The sequence below is a fragment of the Cataglyphis hispanica genome, chromosome 5 (genome assembly GCF_021464435.1).
Source record: "Cataglyphis hispanica isolate Lineage 1 chromosome 5, ULB_Chis1_1.0, whole genome shotgun sequence".
Lineage (NCBI taxonomy): Eukaryota > Metazoa > Arthropoda > Insecta > Hymenoptera > Formicidae > Cataglyphis > Cataglyphis hispanica.
In genome coordinates, this window is record NC_065958.1 from 8812036 (window position 1) to 8827457 (window position 15422).

A 15422-nucleotide genomic window follows, 5' to 3' on the forward strand; every position below is an offset into this window, starting at 1 on the left:
TCTTTTCTCATTTATGACAAGAATTTGTTTGGATTGCACATGGATAGAATATTTTCTTTGTAAAATAAACTTATTTCTATCAATCAAGGAATTATTCTATATCATGTATATACAAGATATTTTTTCTTTAACTTATACAATAAAATTTTTGTTTGAAAAATTTTTTCGTTTAATGCAATTTTCGAATTATTTTCAAATGACATATTAAATGATTCACATTATGTATATATGTATACAAAATTATTGAAAAATAAATTATAAATTACAATAATGAATAATAAAAATATATTTTATAAATTTAAAATACCTAATTAATTTTTATCACTTTAATTCTTTGCCAAAACACAAGACTATTACATTTCTTTTTCTTCAATATTTACTTGTCAAAGTACTATGAATGAAGTTAAATACTGTATTTAATACAAACTAATTACTTATTTAATTCACTCTATATTGTTGCTATCAAAGGGTCTTAAATTTATATTTTAAATATAAACACATTAATTATGTTGCAATTCATTACATATTATCACAATGAAAAGATAGATAACATTTTCTATTGAACATAATAGTTTTTACTTTAATTATATTTACACTTTCTAAAATTCGATAAATACAAGAAAAGAGTTATAAGATATCATCAGACATTTTGCAAAAAATAAAAATTAATTGATACTTTCAATATTTATTTGGAAAATGCATATTAAATGCAATGTTATTTCAAATATTTTAATAGAATACAATTGTTTGAAGTATAACATATAATCTTTTGGTTATATTAAAAATTAATACTTAATATTTATTTCAATATTTAATTGGAGTCAAAAACAAACAATACAGAAAAAAATAAAAAATATTAAAAAGGGAAATATATTGATAAATATGCGAATATGAATAAAAGTTCAGAAACATTACAAGAACAATTAAATAAAAAAAATTTATTGAATCCATAATATTTTATGTATTTGAATTATTTTATCTATTTATTCAAAATTGCATCACATGTTTAAAAAAATAAAAGAAATCTAATGTCTTTTTTAAATATCTTGTTTTTTTATAATTATGCAATAATCATCTGAATAAAGCTACTCTCAAATAAAACTAGCTTTCAAAAATAATATTTTTTTTAAATATAAAAAACATTTAATCATTTGTTAAAAATTTTGTAATTTACATTACAATGATTTTCTTTATGATTCGTAGGAGCCTAATTTCTTTAATACACTGAGACCCTTTTCTTCATATTCTTCCCGCGTTATCCATACAGAATCTCGATCCTTCGTTATTTCCGCTAGCACAGCACCACCCATAAAAACCATGTCTTTACGTCGAGGTGAGTCTTCAATTTTTATTTTAAATTTCTAAAAAAGAAATACACATAAAATAAAAGAATTTGCAATATGTACATTTACCATATATAAATTCAAATACACTGACATTCAATTTAGTTGTATCATTTTTTAGTACTCTTTGAAGATAGAGTTGCTTAATTTCTCGTTCAAGTCTCGATGGAAGCCCTGGATACATCGTACTACCTCCACTCAGAACGATATGCTTGTACAATTCGCTTCTAATATCGATATCAGCTGCTTGAATTGTGCTAAACACTAACTCGGCTATACCTTGTGCTTCGACATTAATTAAATGCGGTTGGAAAAGCGCTTCCGGTGCCGCAAATCTCTCACCACCTACTTTTATTACACGTCCATCGGGAAGCTGAAAATATTTACAATAATTTATACGCCTTAATTCTTAATGCATACATGTATATCTATATGTGAGATTAGCTACATATACAATGAAGCATTTAAAGTGTTAAAAGATGTCCTTTCTCAAACTTGATGTAAAAAAAATATTAAAAAAAAAAAAAAATGAAACAATTCCAATCTTTTTAATATAAATCGATTCCTCGCAATATTCGGCGTAAAAAGTTATAAAAGTAAAATAATCAAAAATTGAATAGTTTACGAAGTATTTTATATTTTAATTTGATATAATTTTGAACTATGAAATATCTTGTAAAATATTCATTTTTTGATGATCTTACCTCAATACTTTTATGCATAAAAGAAAATGCATAATGAGAGAAGTCAATCATTAAAATTAATTAATTATTACATAAAGAAAACACATGATTATTTTTCAGACAAAGTATTTAACTGCTCGTTGCAAATTCATACTTGAATTCATACGACGTCAGAACCACCTTTCAAAAAAAAAACCATCTTATAACATTTTAAATGCCCTCTCTACTCTGTGTATAAAATATTAATAAAACTATATGCTGTGTGCGTGCGCACAATATATAATAATGTACCTACAGTATAGGATTCTACCAACACAGTGGTTTCAAGAGCTAGCTTTTCTTCAGTTTCTATATTGTAACCGATATAACACAATTTCTCTTTCAACATTCTAACTGTCTCAAAATCAGCCGAGTGATTAAATGCATAACCACGTAGCAACAGCAATTTAATTAGATACATTGTAATGTCGCGTCCGGCTATATCCAATCGTCTGGTCAAATGTGGCAGAGCATATTCCTCAAACACGGGACAAATGTGCGTTACACCATCACCAGAGTCTACGACGACACCGCTAATCAGACCTTGAGCATATAATGTTAATACTGCCTGAATCGCAATGTATGTCCCAGCAAAACCATACTTTTCAAACATCACCTAAAATCATTACATGAATACTAAACTTCTCAATCATATAAATTAAATTTTTAATAACTTCGAATATAGTTTTTATTGAATTGCGTATTATGATGTTACTACCTCAATCATTTTTTCTCGATTCGTGATAGGATTCATTGGTGGCTCGGTTAATAAAATTTTACATTCTCTAGGATTAATATTCATTTTCTCTTTGCCAAATGTGTAATCCCACACATGACACATATCTTCCCAATTTCTATCAAGTATCAATTATATATATATATGTATATATGTATGTATATATATATATATATATATATATATATATATATATATATGCAATAATTTTCATATTAAATATGTTATAATTCATGTTAAAATTAATACTTATATAAGTATATACCTAACAATTCCGTTTTGCATGGGATAACTTATCTCTAACATAGAACGAAGTTTACTCGCTTCATCGCCGACCATCAAATCCTATGACAATAATATTTATAATAATTAGAACTTTGCACATATTACATATATACTATGTCCATTGTTTAAAAAAATATTATTATATACATATAGTTTTAGTATCAACTGTTATATTATGTAATATCTTTTAGAATACAGAAATTATAAATAATTGTATGAAACTGATTAGCTAAATATCTCAAAATATAATAATTAATACATTTATTTTTATTATATGTAGTAAAAAGAAACTTTTCACATAATTTTTGATACTATATCAAGCTTTATTTTAACAAATTTTGTAACAAAAGAAAGAAGAAACATTTAGTAATTGTCCTATGTAAAAATTTATATTTATATTATTTTATTTTTATAAGATATTAGTAATAACTATAATATAGTATATTCTTTGTATGAAAATCAAGCTACAGAATTCATATCTGAAAAGTATTAAATATTAAATTAGATTTCCCAAATATGTGCATATTTTTGAAAAGTTGGTCTGTCAGATTATTTAAAACACACTATTCCAATATATACAGGGTATCTCATTTTAATTTTCACATTGTAATATCTCAAAATCTGCAAGTTTTAGAAGGAATCTTTTTAGACAAAAATTATTTGGTTCTTATTATTTGGTTTCTGAGGGGAAAAAAAAATAGAAATATTAGTTAAACCTTGAGGCTGTTGTTAAAATCATATTAAAGTCATATTGAATTTTTTGAATTAAAACCTCTATTTTTTTTTACATATTCTTGTAGCTTATCTCGAAAACTTTTCAAAACATTATAATAAAGTATTTTTCGAATTATTTTATATCTTAATCTGATATATTTTGATATAAAATATCTCATAAAAATTAAGTTTTTTATAATTTTATCGTAATATTTTTATGTACAGAATAATGAGATGAAAATTGGCGTAAAAAAAAGTTATAAAAAATTATATTGTAAATAATTGCTTACTTTTTTAAAAAAAGTTATCTTTGTACCGATAGATTCATCTCACTACTCTGTACATAAAAGTATTACGATAAGATTATCGAAAACTAAATATTTTACATTTTATAGATATTTTATATTTTATACCAAAATACATCAGATTAAGATATGAAAAAACTTGAAAAATACTTAAGAAAAAAATTTAAATAATTAAAAATAAAAACTTTACTATAGTGTTTTGAAATGCTTTTGAAGTAAGCTACAAGAATTTGCAAAAAAAGGATTTCAATTAAAAAATTCAATATGACCTTGATATGATCTTAACAACGTCACCCAAAATCTAACTAATATTCCTATCCCTCAGAATCAAATAACTTTTGTCTAAAAAGTTTCCTTTTAAAACTTACAGGTTTTGAAATATTATGGTGTGAAAGTTAAAATGGGACACCTTGTATATCTGTAATTCCAAGTACTACTCTTTATTAAAACACTGATATAACAGATGTAAATAACATAAAAAAAATATAAAAACTTACAGGCATGTTAAGCACATCCTATGAGAGCAAATACAAACACACAAATACATTAGATAATTATAGAAAAGCATAGCATGTATATATCACACAAGTACAAATTATGATTGATATTATAAATATGTAAATTATATAAATATATTCAAAACACACGTACACTATTGTGTCAGTAAAGAAATTAAGCAATCATTTATAAATATTACAAAACAAAATAGTTCCATTTATATTATATTTATTTATTATTATTAATAAACTTATTTCCTTTTAAGATTTGTTAGTAAAAATTATTATTTTGCAAATTATTTTATTTACATCATAATAAGCGTATGGATTATTTTTAATCAAATTTAAACATCCTGAAGCTATGTGGAAAATGTGCGCAACGTAATATTATATAATAAACTTACACGAATGCAATATATTTGCTGAAAATATAATTGTTCTTATTAATTATATCTAATTGTAAATAGTAACTCTAAACATACTCTAATTTAAACTAGAAGATTACATTAAAAATTGTATATACACAATTCTTAATCAACATATTTTGATTTCTAATCTTCCTGATAAATTTTAATAAACATATAATTTTTATTTCTTGTACAATTTTATAAATTATAATTAAAATATCAATTTATATTTATGGATATAAAGTTATATGAATATATAATTGTGTAGATAAGTATCATCAGTTATAAGGTATGTGCATAATCATAAAAGTACAAGCGAGAACATAGTGATTTCTCGTGCCAAAATAAGTCAAAATTGTAGAATAATTTCTTTTCATATGAGATTTTGTTTCTGAAATAAACGATTTTAAAAATCTATCAAATACATGTGCACTATGTCTCGACTAACGAATCTTGTTTAGACTGCTATTTCTGTATGTATTTATGTTGGTGGACATTGGCAATGAATCCTTTAATTTTAATTTTACTGAAGAAACTATTAGCCTCCCTGTTGATGCAAAGCTGTGCTCTTTTAATTACAGACTTATGAATTTTTGAAACAAATCATGACATTACTGGTATCCAAAAATATAACAAACAAAAATAGCAATCTATAACAAGATCCATTAAACGAGACATAGTTGAGTGCACTTGATAAATTTTCAAGATCATTTATTTAAAAAATGAAGTCTTATATAAAAGAGAATTATTCTATAATTCTGATTTATTTTGGCATACCAGATCACTTCATTTGTGCAATTTTGTATTCGCTTTATATATAAGTATTCTTCTTATAAAAAAATTAAATAATATTTAAGAATAATGTGTTGATACAAAATAATATATCAATAAATCATCTATTATAATTAGCATTCATATTAAGGCAAAGTTGTGATTACTGATCTTATATTTTTCAATATCAATATTTTATCTGATGTTAGATTTATATATATATATATATATATATATATATATATATATATATATATATATAAAATAAACCTACCTTTACATCAATATCACCAATTTTATTGACAGCTCTGATTATGGGTCGTCCGACAATAGATGGAAATATATGGGCTGGAAAATTTGCACCGGCATATCCACATTTGACAAACTGCAATTAAAAACTATATCTGGGTTCAACACATTAATTATTTAGCTTAATAATAATAAGTTTGAAACATTTTTTTCTTACATCAACACATAGGAAATTTTTTTGTAAAGATAAAAAGAGAACAAGTCTTACCCCGGTACCATTATCGCAAACAATAATCTTCCTCCCCTTACTGTCCATCTCGATATATTATTTCTTCAAATAATATTTCTTTCCTTTTTTTAAATTGTTGTCTCATATCACTCACTCCATTAAGTGATTAATATCTGTGGATATTAGGGCGTTACCGACAATTGTGACTAAAACGCAGATGCAACGATACAATGCTCGATACAATTATTGTTTCGTATCATAACATAGGTTTTGTGTTAAAATCACACCATATGAAGCGAATTTAAGAGGCAAAAAAGTTTTTACTGTTGAATTGATTTCGCAAATACGGACATTGAGTCATAAAACACAAAATTTTTATTCTTCTTTTTCTTCTACGATTGAATTGGCATCAATGATAAAGGCTGTATTACACTACGAGTTGCGGGCTCGGTTGCGGTTGGGAAATGAAATACGATTGATAGTTGCGCATTGACCAATCAGAGCAAAGCAACTTGCTGGTTGATTGGTCAATTCATAATTGTCAACTGTAATCTCATCCGCAACCGAGAACTCCATCAAAGAATCTTTAATATTATTCTTGATCATTATCATCATAGAAATATAAGTTTATAATATATAAAATAAAAAGAAAAATAAGTAGTAATACTGAAAATATGATAAATAATATTAAAAACTCTTTGATGGAGGTTATGAATCACGACACCAATCATAAACCGCTTTCCGCCGTGATAATTTAAAGTCATTGGGTTTCAAATCGAACTTGAGATCTGACTCGACCCAGAGTCGGATAGAGTCAACAAATCGAATACGCTATTAAGCGCTTGCGCAGAATACTGTTGCTCATTTAAAGGCGCCTTTAAGGTGACTTATGTTACTACTTAAACTAAAAACATTATCATTAAATGTCTGGCGATAAAAGCGATACAATAACTTCCGAAAAATATTTTGCTTTTATTTAAAAACCAAACTTGGAAATAGTTGTGAATATTTTTTTTTTATTTTGTAAAGACCATGTGAAAAAACTTTAGTCGCAACCATAAAGCGGTACTAATCAACCAATCACAGTCAAGAATCCTTATACATATATAAATATTTGACTGTGATTTGTACGACTTTTTAATGTGCAATGACCTTGAACATACATAAATTTAATATATACATATATATATATATATATATATATATATATATATATATATAATCTTCATTTTTATCTAATGTATAACAATAATTCGAAAACTTAAATAAAAATATAATATAATGTAGTACATATATATGTGATGTAACATTCATTACATCTTATATTAAATATAGTTGCTTTTTATGTTGATCATTATAATCATGCATTAACAATTCAAAATATTAAAAGTATTCTATATAACACAATATTTAGTTTTTTCGTTAATGAGAATTTTATGATAATTAATAAAAAGCAAAAATCCACAAGTGTTATGAGACATAATATGAATACATATATAAAAAAATATAAAAAGTAATAATAATAATATCAAAAATAAATAAAATAATATAATAAATAGCGATAAAAATTGCAGCAAACATTGAATCGCAGTTAGTAAAATGTTGAGACAGACTCCACCTTCACAGATTGTTTATATATACATATATGTGAGGAAAGAACGAAGGGGAGAGAGAGAGAGAGAGAGAGAGAGAGAGGAGGAAGGGAGAGATATTATTTATAATATACTATAATAATTGTTACACATGCACAGACTTGTAAAAATAGCAAATATTACGTTTTACTTCTGTTTAAATAAATCATATTTAGTCAATTAAAATGATTTTTATCTAGAAAATAGTTTGAACACCATATAGATCTTAACCTCGAAGTATAAGAGAAGCATATGTATACAAATATTCATACTTTTTAAGAAGTATTTATCTATAAATAAAAATATTAATAAATATTCATTAATTTCTAATATATTACATATAATCTTAACTATGTCTCATCAAAAGACGAAACAATTTTAACATTTGTTTTCTGTGATTTAAATGATTCAATACCATTTTTTGTTACAGAAGTACCAGTTACATCCAAGTACTCTAATTTCGATGCATTTAAAGCCAAATGGACAAGACTTGAATTTGTTACACGAGGGTAATTTCTAAAAAGAAAAAAATAAATAAAAACAAATATTCAGTATAGAGTTGTTCTTTTCTCTATTTTTCTCTTCTTAAGCATGATTCATAAAATTTTAATTTTCTGCAGTTGATTGAAACTCACCTAACAACTAATACTTTAAGATTTGGATTGTTAGATATTCGTCTATTTTCTTGTAAAATTATCATCCCTTGTGGAGAGCTGTTTATCACTTTTCTATCACAAGAATCACTTCCAAGAGCACAAATTGCTCTGTCCGATATTAAACACCGTTGAAATCCATTATTCTCAAAAATAGGTGCATTCTCCATGAAAAACTACATAATCAAAATAATGCATTTTTTTTAATTTAAAATGCGTGCAAAATCGTTGCACACATTTTAAATTCAAGAAAAAGAATATTAATTTTTATAATTAGTACTTATAAACTTATAATATAATAATTGGCTTTCTGCAAAAATACCTGTGCCACATTATTATCCTCAAATATTGGTAATTGTAAAGCTTGCTGTTGATCTTGCAGCTGTTGCATAGTTTCAAAGGACTCTTCATTTCTTAATGTAGAAGGGCATTCCAAGTAAAGATGTGTCAAAGTTTTAGTGCTACTAAAACAACCGACTTCGCTATCCCCGAGTGCTGTATCCCGCAAATCTAAAATCTAAGGTAATACATAAAAGCATTTTATATTTTTCTAATAAGGCTAGAGGTAAGAGAATGGTAATTAAAAGAGTAAAATAATATACAAGTAGAGACATATCATACCTCCAATGTTTTAAATCCAAATCTAGTTGCCAGACTAGCATACGCAACACATTCGCCCAGACGATGACATGAATTTAATCTAAGTTCCTTAAGTTTGGGTATTTTACTGATAACTAATAAGGAATGTGGCGTAAACCATTGACAATTGCTCAAAATTAAACACTAAAAATAGGTATTTAATGTATAATAATAATAGGCTATATAATAATATAATTATAAGCATGCAAAGGGATTGTAATAATGTAAGACAGCAGTTAACAGAAAACACATATAATAATAATAATAATAATAATAATAATAATAATAATAATAATAATATTAATAATAACAAATGTATCTCTATCCATTATTCTTTAAAGTTACATTTTATAGGCATCGTAAAAATCAATTAAAATTACAAAGACAAAAAATAGATTATTTATTATATACATTAAATAATTATATTATATTTATTATATACATTAAATTTTTTATAGTTATCAATTTTGATATAAATTATGCAATTTTATAATATACAGAACTAATTTATATAATAATAATTCATATAATATATTTTCATTTAATATACAGAATATAGCAGATATATAAATATAAAAAAATTAATAAACAAGAAAAAATAAAAGAAACACTATATGTAGAGAAAGAATATTAAAAAAAAAAAATAGTTTTATTATTTCAAAATTTATATCTATATTATAAAGCATCAACTTACTGTCAAATTAGGCATGTATAAATCCATTTTAAAAAAATAAGACTTATTAGATCTTTGTAGATAATTCATTTGACAACCTTTTAATGAAAGCTTTTCAATGGTACATGGAAAATCTGTTATTTGAATCTGTAAAAGTTATATTAAAATAGATTTAATAATTTTTTCTTTTATAACAAAGAAAAAAAAAGGAGAAAGGAAGTGGGAAGGGAGAAAAGAAAGAAGAGAAAAGATATATTTAGATTAAATATTAATGTGTGCGTGTGTATATGTGCGCACCTGTGCGCAAATGTGTGCATAGTAAACATATTTTAAAAATATAGGTAAATCATTATAAAAGTATTTATATTAAAATGTACCTTGTCTCCATTGATATAATATTCTTCAATAATCAATTCTTTAAGCTGATTGCATAGTGCCTTCACATTATTAAAGAATTTTTGAGTAAGATGTTCTGAACATTCGCCAGAGACAAAATTGCCACGCATTGCCAAACTCATTGTTATTGGTTGCAGGAACTTCATGTACTGGTTTAAATCATTTAAAAGCATCGGCTTTATTCGAAAATCTACTCTTCTCCATAGAGTTCTATCTTGTATTAATTGCGCAAGTCTGTGGCAACATCTATGTAATAGAAGAAAAATTAGTTACATAAAAATATTATAAAAAGTATAATATGCAGATAAAAATATATAACTCACAAACTGACTGCCATGAGATCTTGCGGATATAAATATTTCAATATATTGAGTAAAACATCATCTGAAAATTCAAGTATGTTTGGCGAAGATGTCACTCTACTTAAATTTGTAATTTTTTCAAATTTTATACGTTTTGTATCCCTACTACTAGATGGTTCAGGTGAAAGAGATTTACTGCGCTTTATCTTCATCTTCCTTTTGCACCTGCATATAAAAAAGAAAAAAAAAAAGAAAAAAAAATAAATTGTCATATAAAAAAAAATTGTAAAAGTTTAAATGTATCTAAATCATGTTAAAAAAAAAAAACTAATAATTATATTTTTTCTAGAATTAATATATTTTATAAATATTGAATCTTTTTTTATGAAGAAACTATTATTTATATATGACAAATAATACTTGCATAAATTGAAGGGCTTTTGTTATAGAAAAATTGCAAATTTTTGTGCATTTATAATATAAAGATAAGTGAACTAAAAACTATATACTTTTCTATATATACAAAAAAAAAAAAATATCAAAAAAATTTAGCTTACTCAGACTGAATCTAACTTCTAAATGTTTTCTTACTTAAAATCCAGATAATGTGAAAATTTCTCCCAACTATATATACAAATAATAATGTTAATTTTTTTAATTTTTGATTATTCTTTTGCATTAAAATTTGATTATATGTTTATCGCCCCATATAAGATGTATAATAAGTATCGTAAATAAAAATTGAAAATGTATTTCTGTTACCTTCTACCCTTCTAAACTGTAATACCAATATGAAAATTTTTGTAAATTTATTATTACAAATAAATATAAAATAACAAAATATGTATCAGATTGTTATTTGCTGTTTATATATTTTTTTACTAGATCTAAAATCTAAATCTTTATTATATAAATGCAATTGTAAACAAAAACAATTTAATTTATGTATGTACATATATATATATATATATATATATATATATATATATATATTTAAAATATGATTTGTTCACAATATTTACAACACAACACACTATAAAGTAAAAGAAAATTAGTATTAAATGCAAAAATATAATCATAAAGTATTAACCCACACAAGCAGATTATCACGCGTTCTACATATAACTTTTCACATTTACTTCGCAAACTTTTTAATAATAATGATGAAAATTGACGCTTACAACAATTACTTTCAAGTATAACTTTCAAAATCAATTCTTATTATTCATATAATATAACACGATTGACAAGAAAAAGCGCACACACGAAAAGAATAGTATGTTATATGTATACATGTACACAACTAACATTTCATGCACAGAATACAGAATGTCGAGAATCGAGTATGGATATAGGCGCTTTCCTATTAAGATTAGGGCCACTGCACATGAAAAAGTTTAGTCGTAATAGTAAGCAAATTGACTAATCACAATCAAGCATTTTAAACTTTAAGCCCATTCTACAATGGTTACGTTACACGTCACCTCTAATCGGGTTTAATAATATCTATAGTTCTAAGGCTGACCAATCACAGTCATTCCATTTTTCAGAAGAATAGCTGTGATTGGCCAGTTTTACAACTACGGACGACACACTGTTGCATAACTGTTGAGTTCGTCTTGTCAACACTCGACGTTGATTTGCTGGTTCTAAAAGTAAGAATCAATTACGTTTGATTGCTATCCAACGGTTGTGTTTTCTGAAGGTCTATTACGGTTTTCGAAACAAAGTGAAAAATACAAACGTGAGGAAATTCACTAGAATATCTACAATTTCATTTGTTGAAATTTATTAAATTTGTTCACTTTTGTAATTTTCACCTCGTTTCGAGAACCGCTGATAATAGCTCCCCTGAATGCGCCCATTGACAGTAACAAGGCTGTAGAAGTAGAGAGTAACCATATATGTAATTATTATATTGCTAGTCACATATCTTCCCAATAAGCGGTGTTAGCGAAAACATTACGGTGCAAACGTATATCAACCTCTCGCTTCCACAATTCGTGTATTTGACGCATGCGCATATGCTGGCATACGTAAAGCAATATATGTAAAGGCCATTGCACGTTAAAAAATTTTAGTTGTAATCGTAAAGCCGTAAGTAAATCAACCAATCACAGTTCAAACATTCTTATTATGTTTTAGAATGTTTGATTGTGATTGATCAATTTTATTACGGCCTTATGATTACGACTAAAATTTTTTAACGTGCAATGACTTTAATACTATTGGCTCAACAAAATTTACGCATGCGCATTGAATCAAGTACCCAAAAGTAGAAGCGAGTGGTTGATGTATATCTGCACCGTAATGTTTTTGCTAACGCCGCTTATTGGGAAGATACGTGACTATATAATAGTATTACATATATGGGTGGGGGCATGGCCGTGTGCGTTCCAGTATGGCATACAGTTCAGTGGGTATATAGTTCAGGTGTTCAGTGGTTAATTGGTTATGTGTTTCTATGCGAGAAGCGGAACGCACCCATGTATATAAGCTGTGAATGAATCTAAAATCTAACCTAATATAATCCAAATAACCTAACTTTCTGTACACACACGCTGTATGAGCTTCATGTCAACATTTCACTTCTGTAACGAAGAAAAGCTTTTAATAGTAGAAAAAAAATGAAGCTTCTTACACATAATATGTTAACGTCTAAGGCCATAAGGGGTGTGACAGTCGGCTATCCTTTGAAAATTATCGTAAGTTATTTTTTCATTGTATTTAAAAAAATAATTGCTATTCCAATTTATCCTCGCGAAAACGTCTCAGAATAAATATTTAAAATATATATTTGATTATTAAAAACAAGAGAGAAAGAGAGAGAAGTTGCAAACACTATATTGGATGTAATAATCTAGAAAAAAATAATCTAAATAAAATAAATAAAATATAATATAATAGTTTATTAATATTTGAACTCTGATTTCGATGATCATGGTTAAAATTGATTTTTCAACTTTAACATTTTAATTCATATTGTATTATTGTAAAAAAACAACATGAATATTCAACTGGGTGGATATATAAACAATATTATTTAAAAACTTAAAAAGATAGCATAATATAAAAATGTTTCAATTTTATTATTTAGATTAAATTAAATTGTTATTTAGAAACTTTATTATTATGGTTTTTGACTTGATAGAATGTAAATAACAAGATTAAGATGTTTCTAATATGTATTAAATCTTTTGATAAATATATATATTTGTGATAAATATGCTCTCTCTTTTTCTTTAATATATATATATATATATATATATATATATATATATATATATATATATAATTTTATTTGTTTGTTAATGTCACTTTTATTATTGATTAACCATTTTCAAGTCATTCTCTTTCCTTTTTCAAATTTTTTATAAAACAAAAGATTCCTTATATACAAATCTTATAATAAAAATATGCCATATGGATTAAATTTGTATCTGTGAGAAAATTGCAAACAATAATGCAAAACAAAATATTTTTTTTTAACCTCTACTTGTATGTATATTTTAAAACATATGTATTCTCTATAAAATTCATTTTAATTTAAAAATACTATCTTTAATATTATTAGAATAATTATAACTTTAATTGTAATTAGAATAATAATTTTTATTATTATAAATATGTATAATTATATTAATTATTGTTGAGCAGAAAACATGTCAATCTGATAACTGATAATTATAACCAATATCACTGTTATATATTTATTTATTTTGTATTTTCATAATGAGATTACCACATAAATTTTTATATAATAAAAAAATTTTTAACTTTATATACAGAAATATTTTATGAAAAAAAATATTTGTAATTTGTAGGCCAAAGACATCAGAGTATCCGAAGTAGATTTTAATCCAGAATATATCGCTAGGATAATACCAAAGATAGATTGGACAGTATTATGGAAAGCTGCAGAGAGTGTATAAATTTACTGTCTCTTATATTTACATACAGTCCTTTTGCAAATATACATATGCACATACATATACATATACATAAAAGAACATCAACCAATATATTTGCTGATATATTGACATAAATTTTATTACAGATAGGACATGTTGGTGAATTACCTCAGATTTTAATAGAAGACTTTGAGACAAATGAAGATTTTTTAAAAAATGTTCACCATGTTCTGTTGGAAGTTGAAGTTATAAATGGAGATCTATTATGCCCAGAATCTGGTAGAAAATTTCCCATCAATGATGGTATTCCAAACATGCTTCTAAATGAAGATGAAGTTTAAATAACAGCACCAAATAATTTCTATGAATATTATTTGTCACTTTTTCTTAATCACTTTCTTTAATTATAATTATTAAAAATATATATCTTTTTCTATCTAAATATTATTATATATATTTTTATATTAGTTTAATTTTTTTATTTGCACTCGTGTATTAATTTAATAGTCGTTAATAGTAATAATAATCGTTAATAATTGAAAACAAATATTAGATATATCTTTGTGTATGTGCTTGTGTAAATATATTAAATGTACATATTTACATATATGCATAAAAAACAAGATAAGTTTTTAAAAGTTCAAATAATTTCAAAATAAACTCATTTAGCTAGAAGAATATATTATAAATATAAAATGGGCAATATTCTATTTTTTAAACCTCTTGATTTCATTGCAATTATATCGAATTATGATATAAAATATATTTAAAAACGAAAAATTATATAAATATTGTTGTGTATGCAATACATTGAAATAGTGCTTTATGAAATAATGTAATTGTATTTCCCCTCACTTTTTTTATAAATAAAAAATCTTTTTTTTATAAATAATAAAAGATGTTTCCGAATTTTTGTCCTAAACTTTTTTTTTTTAAATGCAAATAGAAAAGTGAATGTG

General features: G+C 24.9%; 3 protein-coding genes across 12 annotated transcripts; 1 reads left to right on the forward strand and 2 right to left on the reverse strand.

Moving 5' to 3' along the window:
* Positions 1–918: 918 nt before the first annotated feature.
* On the reverse strand, positions 919–6660 carry LOC126849734 (actin-related protein 2). 6 transcript variants are annotated; one of them, XM_050591880.1, is made up of 9 exons: positions 6546–6660; positions 6298–6464; positions 6055–6165; positions 5007–5024; positions 3067–3146; positions 2784–2919; positions 2322–2681; positions 1438–1716; positions 919–1361 (listed from the first exon to the last, which is right to left on the reverse strand). In XM_050591880.1, exons 2-9 carry the CDS (start codon positions 6343–6345, stop codon positions 1191–1193), a joined length of 1203 nt encoding a protein of 400 aa, XP_050447837.1. In that variant the 5' UTR covers positions 6346–6464; positions 6546–6660; the 3' UTR covers positions 919–1190. The 6 variants fall into 6 exon arrangements, with proteins under 6 accessions (XP_050447837.1, XP_050447836.1, XP_050447839.1 ...); XM_050591879.1 differs by lacking the exon at positions 5007–5024 and adding an exon at positions 4603–4620 and having other exon boundaries at positions 6298–6660; XM_050591882.1 differs by lacking the exon at positions 5007–5024 and adding an exon at positions 4603–4620 and having other exon boundaries at positions 6055–6178; positions 6298–6660.
* A 1359-nt stretch (positions 6661–8019) lies between these two features.
* LOC126849733 (uncharacterized) lies at positions 8020–11866 on the reverse strand. 5 transcript variants are annotated; one of them, XM_050591876.1, is made up of 9 exons: positions 11734–11866; positions 10574–10777; positions 10232–10496; positions 9876–10001; positions 9164–9325; positions 8865–9059; positions 8525–8718; positions 8305–8405; positions 8020–8179 (listed from the first exon to the last, which is right to left on the reverse strand). In XM_050591876.1, the coding sequence occupies exons 2-9, from the start codon at positions 10762–10764 to the stop codon at positions 8082–8084; spliced, it is 1332 nt and encodes a 443-aa protein (XP_050447833.1). In that variant the 5' UTR covers positions 10765–10777; positions 11734–11866; the 3' UTR covers positions 8020–8081. The 5 variants fall into 5 exon arrangements, with proteins under 5 accessions (XP_050447833.1, XP_050447831.1, XP_050447832.1 ...); XM_050591874.1 differs by having other exon boundaries at positions 11647–11856; XM_050591875.1 differs by having other exon boundaries at positions 11643–11856.
* A 1070-nt stretch (positions 11867–12936) lies between these two features.
* LOC126849736 (multifunctional methyltransferase subunit TRM112-like protein) lies at positions 12937–15324 on the forward strand. Its single transcript, XM_050591885.1, has 3 exons — positions 12937–13257; positions 14377–14478; positions 14610–15324. The coding sequence occupies exons 1-3, from the start codon at positions 13180–13182 to the stop codon at positions 14802–14804; spliced, it is 375 nt and encodes a 124-aa protein (XP_050447842.1). The 5' UTR covers positions 12937–13179; the 3' UTR covers positions 14805–15324.
* The last annotated feature ends 98 nt before the right edge of the window (positions 15325–15422 follow it).

Bases quoted from the DNA above. Each gene is read 5' to 3' on its own strand.
- LOC126849734 (XM_050591880.1), bottom strand. From the start codon at position 6,345: ATGGACAGTAAGGGGAGGAAGATTATTGTTTGCGATAATGGTACCGGG. The intron at 2,920-3,066 runs GTATATACTTAT...GATACTTGATAG, and splicing joins ATGCAAAACGGAATTGTTAG to AAATTGGGAAGATATGTGTC. The intron at 2,682-2,783 runs GTAGTAACATCA...TAATGATTTTAG, and splicing joins ATCGAGAAAAAATGATTGAG to GTGATGTTTGAAAAGTATGG.
- LOC126849733 (XM_050591876.1), bottom strand. From the start codon at position 10,764: ATGAAGATAAAGCGCAGTAAATCTCTTTCACCTGAACCATCTAGTAGT. The intron at 9,060-9,163 runs GTATGATATGTC...GTATTACCTTAG, and splicing joins TTGGATTTAAAACATTGGAG to ATTTTAGATTTGCGGGATAC. The intron at 8,180-8,304 runs GTATTGAATCAT...TTTTATTTATAG, and splicing joins TACTTCTGTAACAAAAAATG to ATAAATACTTCTTAAAAAGT.
- LOC126849736 (XM_050591885.1), top strand. From the start codon at position 13,180: ATGAAGCTTCTTACACATAATATGTTAACGTCTAAGGCCATAAGGGGT. The intron at 13,258-14,376 runs GTAAGTTATTTT...TGTAATTTGTAG, and splicing joins GCTATCCTTTGAAAATTATC to GCCAAAGACATCAGAGTATC. The intron at 14,479-14,609 runs GTATAAATTTAC...ATTTTATTACAG, and splicing joins TATGGAAAGCTGCAGAGAGT to ATAGGACATGTTGGTGAATT.